This window comes from Gymnoscopelus braueri (genome assembly GCF_963280865.1).
Source record: "Gymnoscopelus braueri genome assembly, chromosome: 4".
NCBI lineage: Eukaryota > Metazoa > Chordata > Actinopteri > Myctophiformes > Myctophidae > Gymnoscopelus > Gymnoscopelus braueri.
Window position 1 is genome coordinate 50,384,064 of NC_137605.1, and position 13,237 is coordinate 50,397,300.

Genomic DNA, 13,237 nt, shown 5'->3' on the forward strand with positions numbered 1-13,237 from the left:
TCAAATATTTTATATTTTTTACTCAAGGGAAACGAGGCCCGTCGCAAGTTGATGATGTCATTTGTCCATGCGTGGTCCAGCAATAAACAATCGTACTTAACCTAAACATAAAAAAACAACTTAATACTTCCTAAGGTTAATATGAGCACCAAAACAATGTTTTTATTAGCACATGCATTCCATAGGGCTGGACCACGGGCTAGGCATTCACTGAATAGTCGAATATTTTTTATTATTTTATTTTGATATTTTTTTTTAGTGGCTTTTCTACAGCAGACACGCAGCTGTGAGCTCTGGTGTGACGTCAACTCACATTCCTTGAGTCGAGTCATCAATGCCATTGAAAAAAAAAAGAGGTTTTATTTTTAAAAATGTATTTAATTTTTTATAATCAAATCGCTTAATCGAATATTCGAATACTTATAGGTCGAATAATTCGAATGCTAAAAATCACTATTCGTGAATGCCCTAGCACGCATGGACAAATGACATCATCAACTTGCGACGGCCGTTGTCCGCCTTGAGTAAAAGATGAACTATTTATAAAATAAATCGAATATTTAAGGTGTTTTAAATTTGTGTTATATAGGGCAACTATAAAGTATTAAGTCATTAATTATGCATAATAAGGGTTATTAGCCAGGGATCTTTTTCAGACCATGAGTAAGGTTAAGCATAAGCTATTCTTAATAATTAGTCTGACGTTTCTCGAGATTCGTGAAATACGGCCACACACAGACAGAGACCTTTCATGATGCTCACAGATTCCATTTCGACTGAAATTAAAATGTTAATTTTGCACTCATGCTTCTTGGTGTTCACTCCATCTCCATGCCTCATCCTTCTTCAAAATGTAAATGAAATGAGGCTAGCAAAGTGGGAGAGGTTGGGAAGTGATACAAGCATAATTAGTTGGGGTTGATATCCCCCCCCCCTTGTGCGACACTAGTGTAGCCTATGACGCAGTGTTGTATACAATTATTCCATTATTTAGAAAACATATAATTCAAATTTTCTTTTTTACGTTGATGAAGAAATTACAAATTATAAAACAAAAGGGATACCCGCTTCTCGAGTATTTGAGTAATCGATACAAAACAATCGCTAAGAAGACACTTGATAGTTGCAGCCCTATATCTGTAGTCTGAGAGTCCGCTCCTCATCCAGCTTCCTGAGGGGTATCTCTGTGGTTGCCCCGGTTACCAGGAATATGGTTCAGATATGCAGTACTGGAGGAAGGCTCTCCAAATGATTGCAGGTGCAGATCCTCACTTTCAGGCTGAAACCTCGTAACTCCATATTTTCAACTCTTTGTGTTCTTTCGTAAATCAGTGCCCTACTACGTCGTACAAGAGTGTCGCGAGGAAGTAGCGAAAATAGCCGATCTACAAGCCCACAACGTGTCGCATCGCAACGTGTTGTGAGCTTGTAGATCAGCTATTTTCTCTGTTTGAGAAATACTGTGAAAGTGGTTAAGTCTGTCTGTGGGTTTTAAATATTTAACCAATGAAAAGTATCATCAAGAGCTTGTGACTAAATAATAACTACATTGGATCCATTGGAACAGAAGTTCTTGAAAAGCAACTGTATTGGACATACAAGATTTCCACCTGACAGAGACTAGATGATACTCTAAATGGAAGCCAAAGAACAGAGACAAAAAAAACAATCTTGGCACAAAATAGAAAAGCTTGGAAACCAACCATGGAATGCACAAAACAAGGACCTTTATTCACTACAGTAGTGTCAATATTACACTTAGCACTAAGATCCTGTTGCAACCCAAAAATAGGCTTGGTGTAGCTGTAGCAGCTATGCAGACTGATATGATAAAGTAGACTAAACCTATTTTTGTGTTCCAACTGTTTTTAATGCTTATTGTTTGCACAGCTCTGCCTCATGGTGGCTTGTCACGTACACACCTGCATATGATGCTAATGTTTCTAAAATAACATGTACACCTCTGCATATGATAATGTTTATAAAAGAACACGCAACACACCTGCATATGATGCTAATGTTTCTAAACATCATGTACTGTCTACACATAACTGCCATCACATACACTATCTGTTTATACTGTATGTATATATCCATTTGTTTATTTAACCTGTTTCTACCCTGTGTTTCTTTCTCTTTTCTCTTCTGCTCTCACTCTCCCTGATTCTGCTGTAGCAAACAAATAACTTGTTTTTTGCATTATATGGTTTCCCAGGTCAACTATTTTAGCCTGTTATGTGAACACTCCTGAATGTGTGTTGTTCCCAGCTATGTACTTGTTACACTGTTCATTCTTCTGGATGTACTAATGTACATGAGCCATGTTCATCCATTAGGAGGTGGTAATTAGTGGTGCCTGGGTTCACTCCTTATGCGGCCGGTGCATGCAGGGTGAGGGCAGTTCAGGTGGATAAAAATGCACATTGCCATCGGCTTGGGGAGGGTTAAATATTTTATAATAATCTATAAACAAAATCATTTAAATTTAAGGAGACAATACAACCAAGAGAGCAAAAAAAGTTGGTGAAAGGGCCTACTCTGTGTGGAGTTCTCCCATGTTCTCATGTGCATGTTCTCCCCGTGCCTCCTACTAGGGTAGGTAATACCCTCACAAAAACATGTAGTAATCCTGGTCGCTATACCGCCTCCCCCATGACAGCCGGGGCACCTGATGAAGGGGAAAGGAACTGGTTGGAATAACGTGTTCCTTCCACGCGCTACGTCCTACCGGGGAAACTCCCCCCTGTCAGGTGATAAGAAGGTCAGCTGGCTCTCATGCATTGAAGGAGGCATGAGCTCGGCCCTGGGCTCCCTAGGCTGGCGGGGGGGGTGTAGCGCCCAGGATCACTTAGATAAATGGCACTGGGTGAAAAAGGGTTACAAAATCGTGGGATAAAAATAAATAAAAAAAGAGGCGAGTGGAGGAAGGGGGAAATGATGATGAAGATGAGAATCAGTGCTACATCTACAACCAGCTTTTATGGCCAAAATGGCTGATTCTCTGCATCCCGGCAGCAAGTGCTTCAAGCGAGCATACTTTCAACTCTGCCGTCAGTAATTGAATCCAGGCAAATCTGAGAATGGAGAAAGAGAGAGAAAAAGCACAAATGAAAAGGAGCGTGTGTAGTTGCAATTGAAATGCAGATGGGTGGCAGTAAAAAGAAAAGCTATAATTTACATGATTTATGTAATCATGCCCACCAGCTTGTATAGACCATCAAATCCTCCACTCTGGGTACTGGACCAGCATGGAGACTGCACTTGAGAGAGCACAATGCACTTGTATGAATGAATAAATGAGTGATTGCGCTTATTGTATTGAATGTTGCAATCCCCGAGTTCTGTCAGTAAGGAGCAGTGGACCTGGTTGATGAGTTTCACTGCCTCGGGAGTCGGGTACAAAACGGTTCAAATGTCACAAGGAAGCGGTCCTGATCCCCCAAACATCCCACACATAAATGATATTTTTGGTACTATATTCTGATAGTAATCATTGCTACAGTGTGTGTGTTTGTTCGGTCACAGGGGTCTCTCCTGCTCTTTAGTAAACAGAATATAAATACATTTTAAGGTAGGTGACAACATTTAAGCCAATCAGGAGAGGGCACTGAAAATGCATTTTCTGTTTGATAAAGAGCTGGAGAGACATGGGAGACTCCTTTTACTGAGCAATGAGTACTATCAGAATATAGACCTATTTAACACTTATTGTAACCAAAGTAAATCACTTACCCTACCTTTAACTTGATATCATTTACATATTATATAAAGTTGATGAGTTTGCATGCTGGTCGTCAAACTTGATCAACGAGAGAGACAGACACAGAGAGACATAGGGAGAGGGGGGGAGAGAGAGCACCCATACAACCATTGGAGAGGGAGAGATAGAGGTAGAGAGGTTATTTCACCCACGCAATAACCCAGCCAGTGTCGCTGGGTCGCAAAACCTCAACCAGCTGGCAAAATATGTTTCTGCATCACATTCACATTATTGCACCAACCGTGATTAATGTGTAAACAAATCCCACCTCCTTTTGTTTCGTAGGAGAGTTTCAGCTCGTGGTCCGTGCATGATAGCTGGAACCCAGGCAGCTGTGTCTAGTATGTAGATTTGCACAGCCACAGTGTACTATCCATCAAGGAGGAGTTCGTTAGCGAACATTTGAGAGGAGTATCCCCAGGAGGCAGAGGCGCGGTCTCTGTCCTCTCCATCTGAGGCAAGCCGGGGCCGAGGTTTAATAGCCTGGCCAAGTGCCTGCGTGCGTGTGTGTGTGTGTGTGTGTGTGTGCACACCGTTGGTTGAATACACTGAGCATTACATCATGGAAGAGGCAGGCAACATTGTGCACAAATCTGAATGTTGTGTCTCTCTGATGCTTACCATCACATCCAGTCATTGATTAGTTTAATGCATTTCCTTTTGTTGAACTTTTTATTTATTCCATGAAATTCATCATACAATATATTTCCATATTTGATGATTAACAACAACAGTCCCCAATTTCATGGTTAATAAATACCCCCCACCACCAAAACAAAATCAGAAGACGAAACGAAACAAAGCATTGGAAACATTACTCATGTAATTCATATTTTGGCTCAGTTGATAGGCCTGTCTACGATCTCTTATCTAACTTTACATAAACATGACATGACAGCCCACTACGGTACCACAGGCAGATCTCTGTCAAAGTTGCAGGACCCATGCTCAGGTGCGTGGCAGGTCGCTCAAAACAAGAGCGATTACCAGCAGAAGCATATTGGGGGATTTTGGCAAATCTTTGGGGGGTGCTAACCGCTACACACACATTTAGCTGTGTTGCTCATTCCACGATTGCACAATCCCTAGAAGTTATACCTCGTTGTAAAGGTGACTAATCAACGATAATAATGATATACAATGCAATACCAATTGCTATTATTGAAGGGGCTCTTGATATAATATTTATAGTTCTTATTGCGAACGCGGAAGGAGGCGACCAAGTGGAGCTTACTATGTAACCGTGCTCGGGTTGTGAGTGTGTGTGTGTCTGTGTACAGCCGCGCTCTCATTGGCTCGCGCCCCCATGTGACTCACGTGCGTGCACTGCCTGTGTGCAGCCGCCAGAGTGCGCCAGAGTGCAGGAATTTAGACAATGCTCTGATTAAAATGCACAACAGCCTGCAAACACACACACACACACACACACACACACACACACACACACACACACACACACACACACACACACACACACACACACACACACACACACACACACACAATGTCAATGTTCTCTCCCCATCACGGTGAAATAACACGGATTACAAGTCCGTAAATACACAATATTTTCAAGCTGCGTTCGCTTCCAGCGTTCGCGCGTCTTACTTGTGTTATTTTCTCCCTGTTGCATTTAACCAATGCTTGTACTGGACCATAGTCCTCTGGTGATATGGTTAGTTTTGTGTGTTGTCTGCATAATTATGGTATTATATCTTGCTGTTTTCCCTAATCTGAGCCAGTGGGAGCCTAGATGCTGAACAGAAGAGTCCCCAGAAAGGAGCCTTGGTGAACTCTCCATCTCATTTGTGTCTGGCTCCTTTTACTCCCCCAATGCTTGCTGCAGGGCAGTAACTGTGTGGGTGGTTTGTATTTGTTTGATTGGCTTGGATTTCTGAATTCATCCAGTTCCAACATGCTTCAAACACCATCTTACCAATGAGCATGTTCCTGTCTTTTCCATTTAACCTTCACATAGATAGATAGATGGATAACATGTGCTAAGATGTTATGGAGAGGATGACTCACACTTGTCCATTATGCCCTGCCTCTCACCAAGTACAGACTGAGCCAGCCTTCTTCACCAGCTTGTGCAGCCGCTTGGCATCCTTGTCCATCACGCTGCCTCCCTAGCAGACTGCAGCATAGTCTAGCACATTGGTTTTCAACCCTTTACATATCAAGGTCCATTATTTATTCGCCATTTGAGCCACGGACCACCATTTGATGAGATTTAGCCTCTCAGACCCAAAACTTAGAATATTTTGTTATCGTTGGATGATTTTGTCCACAATTCCATGCTGTATTGATGTGGTACCAATAGGAGAGAGAGACAACAGACAAACGTTGATCAAAATAACAATTCTTTCATTAAGTAATGATTATGTTTAACAATAATTTTACTCTGAGAGCAATTCATTTTACACTCTGAAGAGTTAAAGATCTATAAGGGTCCATTTGGTTACCAACTCTCCATCATTTAGCCGGGTACCACCTGGAACCCCCTCAAGTACCACTGGTGGTCCCCGGACCACTGGTCTAGCAGACTACATGGCACTTGCTACTGCTGACCGGTATGTGCAGCATTTTGTTACACACGTCGAAAGGCCTAAGGATCCTCAGGAAGAAGAGCCGACTCTGTGTCTTTTTGTAGACGGCATCAGTATTCAGGGACCAGTCCAGGTCCAGCCTTTCCTTTTTGAATTGAGAGAGTACAAACTAGAAAAGTGTGGGGCTCCAACTATTGATGATCTTAGCAATTATTCCATCGATTACTTTTTTAATTAACACATTCCCTGCCAGGTATTAATTCATTAATTATGTAGCTTCTTTTTACCTTATATTGACGATCTTTGCAGAGCCACGCGTGGATGTAAACAAAGCATGATGGGGAGGGTCTGATCTATCCACCAGAGAAATAATTTTGAAACCGCGATCGGCCATTTTGTCCCGGTCGGCTGTTTTTTTTTCTAAAACTCATAAAGAAGGAGCGGACGGGAGTGTCATTCTTTCTTTGGGATGACGTCACATCTGTCCATTCCTGATTTCAGGGTCCTAGGATAATTCCTATGTTGCGTTAGAGCGCCCTCTTGTGGAATTTTCCCGCCAAAAAAATAATAACTGTCATTGGCGGTCAAACGGGTGGATTTGAAATGACGGAGATCTCTGTCAATGGCAGGGAATGTGTTCATCAAATAATCAAAATGCATTTTTTAAATATTAATTGTGTTTCACATGTTATATATAGTCAGGGGATATTAAAAACATCTTAGAATAAATTCCTTACCAAAAAAATACTTTAAGTTTGTAAAGGTGTAGTAACACATCTCACAAAGACTGAAATGCAGTTTCCCTAGGAGAATTTGTGACAGCTCCTGAAAGTTGGGGTACCCACCATAACCTTATGCGGGGGGAAAAAAAAATCAAAATTTAATTCTGTTTTAAGTAGCATGTGAGGGGTCAAACTAGGGTGTTTTTATGATTCTCAATCCATTGCAAGCATTTGTTTTGCACCAAAACCACTCCTTGGGCTAAAAACGGCCATAGCCATCCTTTTTCAGGTATACTTTTTGTGTAAAAAGCCCATTGAGATTGGGCTGTTTTTTTCAAAAAATTGATTTATTTCCCCCGCATAAGGTTATGGTGGGTACCCCAACTTTCAGCAGCTGTCAAAAATTCCCCTATGGAAACTGCATTTCAGTCTTTGTGAGATGTGTTACTAAACACTTTTACAAACACATTGGTGAAGATTTTTTTTGGTAAGGAATTTATTCCAAGATTGGAAATGCTAATATCCCCTGACTATATAATAACAAATCAACGCAAACTAAATCTAATAGATGTTTTATAATAGACTAAATAGATTACTTTGATTAACCACTTAAGCCCTATTTCATACTTGTTTAACAGTGTCATGCAAAAATAGTGCGAATAAAAATAGGTCGACTATTAGCGCTATTTTTGAAAACACCACAGACTTTATGACCTTTACTTAACTGACTTTATACCATTACATGTAGCTACAGCTGCCATTCTTAGTCTCTCTCTCTCTCTCTCTCTCTCTCTCTCTCTCTCTCTCTCTCTCTATCTCTCTCTGCGTGTTATGTTATACATAGCTCCTGCTTTTGTCTGTTAGTCGTTCTCATTATATTTTCTGTCTCCATAGAGACTGTCTCTAACAAATGAGATTAATATTTTTTATTTGTTTGAGGAAGGCTGAGGCTGAAAACGTGTTGGCGTTCTCAATAAATAGAAAGTGCATCTGAGCCTGTCTTTCATCTTTAGTTTTGGAGTGCCGCTTTTTCCACTTTGGTGGTGTCTTTTTAACTTAGTTGTATCTTTAGCTGTGCACCCACTGCCTAAACAAAAAAGACATCCAGAGGAAGCGCACCTGCTAGTTTCTTGGCTGAAATTAGATTAATCTCAGGTCATTCACACTTGTATATTGTCTCGTTTCGACTGCTGTAACGCTCTGGGCTCAGTAAAAAAAAAGCTATTGGCCATCTTCAGCTAGAGCAGAATTCAGCTGCTAGATTGTTAACAAACTCCAGGAGACACAATCACATTTCCCACATTCTGGCTTCTCTCCACTGGCTGCCCTGCCAGTTAGTTTCGGGATAGATTTTTAAGGTCTGACTGATAACTTTTAAAGCCCTACAAGGCCAGGCTACATTTTAGATATGCCTGGTACCATATGAGCCTGACCGCAGCCTTAGATCAGTGGTTCTCAACCTGTGGGTCAGGTCCCCCAGGGTGATCCCCACATGAGTTTGGGGACCCACTGAAGTGACAATGTAAGGACTTTTAAGACCTTTTTAATACCTAAAAAGAAAGAAAGAAAAGAAAAAATACCAAAATTGGCCAAATGGATTCTGAATCAAATTGTCAAACAACAAAGAGTCAAACATTTTGAAAATAGCCGACCTTCAAGCTCACAACGCCTGGTATTGAATGCTGAGCTGTAGTCCACGAACAGCATACGTACATAATTTCCCTTCAGCAGCTTTTTATCCATGTGCGAGAGGACGGTGTGGAGAGCCATGGCAATAGTGTCATCGGTGGATCTGTTTTGACGGTATGCAAACTGTCACGGGTCCAGCGAGGCAGGTATCATGGAGCAGATGAATTCCCTCACCAGCTTCTCAAAGCATTTGCTGACTATCGGGGTGAGAGCGACAAGTCTCCAGTCGTTCAGGCATGTCACTTTGGCCTTTTTGGGGATGAGCACAATGGTTGACATTTTGAAACCTGCAGGGACCACAGCCTGGGACAGGTTGGAGTTGTCAGCAAAAACACCTGCCAGCTGGTCTGCGCATGCTTTTAGGACCTTTTTACTTTTGAGTGCCCGGATCGTCTGTTGTTTTTTAGTTTGATCCTGTTTGATCCGTGAACACCATTGACGCTTTTTTACTATCGTTCCCTTTTTATGTCTCCTGTGTGCACCTGATTGTTCTGTTTTTTTCTGACTTTGTAACTCTGTTTGAAAAGTTGTTTATTATTATTATTATTATGCAGTACCAGCCTGTCCCATAACACCCACAGTATCTCTATTTTATACTATACTATCTTGAGCTCCCAGTGTCCGTAGTGCAGCAATGCATTCTGTGGGCTTTCTTTTCTGGGCACTTCACTTCAGTTGGTAACTTTATAAAGTTACCAACTGTTCAAAGGTCTTCTCCCCGGGCTTCACAGACATAATGAAATTGTGATGAAATACTGGGAACGTATCTTTCAGTGTGATATTTTTTTACATTTCCTATCCAAACTCCAATGCGGTCAGGACTCCTGGTGTAGGCTTTCTTTAGTTTTACTTATTCTTGGCAAGCTGAGTATGAGTGATGTATGAGTGATGAGTGATGTATATTCATGACAGTGGGTATTAAAGAGCCTAAAAAGCCTTAGGTCCACACGGTAACACAATCATTGCAGAGATAGTACCTTTTTTTTCCACAATTTAAATTCAATTCGTACGATTATTGTGCCAGCTTAAAGGACGACTTCACCCATAACAGGTAAACGTTGATCAAAATAACAATTCTTCTACATTCTCTAATTGTGTAGACTTCTTGTAAATTAAGATGTTTAACAATAATTTAACTCTTCAGAGCGTAAAATGAAATCAAATGGACCCGTAAGGGTCCATTTGGATTCATTTTAACTCATTCACTGCCACTGACGTAAAAAACTTAATTATTCCCGTTTACCAATGCTGCCACTGACGTAAAAAAACGTAATTAAAAAATTGGGTTCACACAGAACCCAATATATCGTGATCCGAAGATTTGCTGTTCCATTCACCTCTTGGTTAACTTATTATTTAAAAATCCTGTATCTCGGCTCCTGTGTACATTTTTTTTTACTATGTATTTTTGGTCAAGACATGCTATTTTCAAAGGCAGACAATTAATGTCAACGAGGTCGCGATGACCGCGTTGACATTTGTGAAACCACACAGTATAACCCTCAGTGATTAGCAACCATCAGGGGATCGATCATAATGGAGATAAATATTCTGTGACTACTTGAAAAAGGTAAGAAAATCGAAAAATCCCTGGCAATGGGCAAACGCGGCCAGAAATAAGTCTGGCAGTGAATGAGTTAAGAGTTAAATATCTATAAGGGTCCATTTGGTTGCAACTCTCCATCATTTGGCTGGGGACCAACTGAAACCCCCTCAAGGACCACTGGTGGTCCCCGAACCACTGGTTGAAAACCACTGTTTTAGCTGATCGGTCCTTTCTTTTCTCCGGCCACCAGGTGAAGGAGTTGGAGCAAACCCTACGGCGGCGACACCCCAACTCCCTGCCGGCTCTCATCCACGCTGCTGCCGCAGCCTGTGGACCGCTGGAGATGCAGCAGCAAGACCCCGCCGCCGCGAAGAGCCCCCCGCCCTCCCAGGTCAACGCCCTATTGGAGCGCAGGATTCAGCGTTTGGAGGCGGAGCTGGAGAGCTGCGACGAGGAGGCCAAACGCGGCCTGAGGGCCATGGATCAACAGTTCCAGAGGATCAAAGTATGTCTGTACCAGTTTGCAATTATTTAGTGGTCGGAAAAGTACTGGTACTAATGTTTTACTTAAGTAAAAGTATCCATACTGCAATGTAAAAATCCAGAATTCAAAATTTACCACAAAAGTATTGATATCAAAATGTACTTAAAATACCAAAAGTAGAAAGTACTCATGCAGAATGGCCCATTTCACAAGCTTTCAAATGTAGGAAAATAACAGATCTACAAGCTCACAATGCAATGTTCTCAGTGCAGTATTACCCAACACTGGGTACTCGTTCCGGACTGATTTCCAGAACTTTGCCACGGCCTGTCCAGTGAACTTGACTTTCAGCAGCTCGTCACATGAAAGATCAATGAGCGCCTCCTGCTCAGACAGTGGGAGGCTTGTTGCGTCATGCGTAACGAACGGCTTGCGGATCCAGTTGGCCAACTTGTCTGTGCCCTCTCTTTCGGGGAAATGGTTCTGAAATTGCTCAATGAGCCCGTCTACGTGGCTACAGACGATGGGCTTCAAAAACATTTTTGCGACATTCCGTTCCTCCAAAAAGTTATCAAGCTTTGACCCCCCCTGTGTCCCGATCCTTGTAGTCCGTTGGCTTTTACTCGTTTTGCACGGCCAACCGCTTCTGACAACAAACCTATCCATTGCGAGTGTCCAGGTTACAATATCTGACCTGAATGAATCATATACATTTTATATACCTGACCCCCCCCCCCCTGGAAGTGTTTTAGTTACAAGACAGCACCGATCACAAATATGAGAGTCCACATTGGAACTCACAAAAGACCAGACGGTCTCCGCGATTATACATGCAGCAGGATGTAGTGATACGTGTATTACTTACTGTCTGTCGGCCTGATTTGATGAAGGGGCGAGACATGGCAAAACTCAATCTCTTTTTTCCTTTTTTTTTTCCATGCCAATGTGCGACTCCACTGTCACCTTCCCACAACCCCACTTTGGGTCGCGACCCATAGTTTGAGAACCACTGAACAGGAGCAATCAAATGTTTTAATAGCTACAGATTGTTCTGTTCTAAATCAACCATGAGAGACACGGCTCTAATCAACCATTAGGAAATCTACTCAGTCTCTCAACCTCCTGTGAATAACCGCGCACTAATAACACAATGAAAAATCACTTAGCTGTTGATAGAATTGCACTTTATTCACTAGCTCTCTGATTATAATTTTGTCCACAAAACGTGACTCAGAAGCATAATTAAATCCATCCAGGAGAGTTGTAGAACTGTTGGTATTGCTGACCCGCAGTGACTGCAGGTTTTAAAATTTTGTTCTGTTTTTTTCCCTGAAGATTAATTTACCTCTCTCTCGCACACAGTTGGAAGTTTTCATCTGTCATGCTGCCGAACCTTAGCCCTCGGCAAGCGTTTGTTTTTTTTCTCGCAAGTTCTGTGACTCTGGATCAAATTACAATCTCTTCCAACTGTCATATGGCTTCGTCTCGTCGAAGCCTGGTGGGACTCAATAGTTAGCAGCTCTTCAAAGTCCTTCTGGTACTTTTAATTCATATACGGACGGACACGCTGACGAAGGCTTGATGCCGAAAATGCGTCCATGTATGCTGTGACTGTCCGTGCGTATATGAATTAAAAGTACCAGAAGGACTTCGGAGTGCTGGCTATTCATTTCTTACTGTGAATCTTCGTGAGCCGTGCACCTGGCAAACTGCATTAGATACAGACTGAGAGTGCTTGTTTTTATTTTCTACTGGGACCAGCCATCTTCTGCTACCAATGTTACTCGGAATAAGACAACTTTTTATTGATTTTTTTTGATATTTTTGTGGGGCTTTTCTGCCTTATTTGATAGTTTTACAGTAGAGTTGGACAGGAAACGGGGAGAGAGAGAAAAGGAGGAGAGTCATGCAGTAAAGATTGTCTCCTGTCTCGAACCCGCGATGTACTGTCAGGCTACATTAGTATATTCCTGGCAACCCTCAACGTGTACCACTCTCAAACTAGAGGCCATCATCAGGCCAATAAAGTGTATTTCTCAACGCTGAAAGTATTTTCTCAAAAAACTCTCGGAGAAGCAAGGGAGCTAACCCTGTGACTCCAGACAATGTACTGTCTGTCTGTCTGTCTGGTCTCTCCATGGACAATGACTCACAATGACTCTGTTAATGTGTTGTCAGTGTCACGCACAGACACTTTTCATTCATTTGCTTAAGTCACCTTGTTTTTTCAGAGGGATGCATTGGTTTAGCGCCGTGGAGTTTCAACATTGTGCAGACAGAGTTTCACTCTCCACAATGTTAGATCTTGAAAACAGACACTCATCTAGTAGCCAGGGGGGGGGGGGGGGGGCTTAAGGATCTGTGTGGGGGCCCGTTTCAAGGGCTAATAATGAACACATCAAAACTCGTCACCACCGGTGATTCACAGAAAGTCTGCTCGTAGCCTGCCGTCTAACAAGATAAACTCTAAAGCTAAATTTGATCATT

General features: G+C 42.0%; 1 protein-coding gene across 1 annotated transcript in view; it reads left to right on the forward strand.

The window, feature by feature from the left end:
* Window positions 1–13,237, forward strand: part of cep162 (centrosomal protein 162) — a 54,097-nt gene that overhangs the window by 27,424 nt on the left and 13,436 nt on the right. Inside the window, exon 22 of the mRNA XM_080426025.1 lies at window positions 10,517–10,771. Coding sequence (XP_080282151.1) covers window positions 10,517–10,771 — 255 coding nt within the window. The remainder of the gene's footprint in view (window positions 1–10,516; window positions 10,772–13,237) is intronic.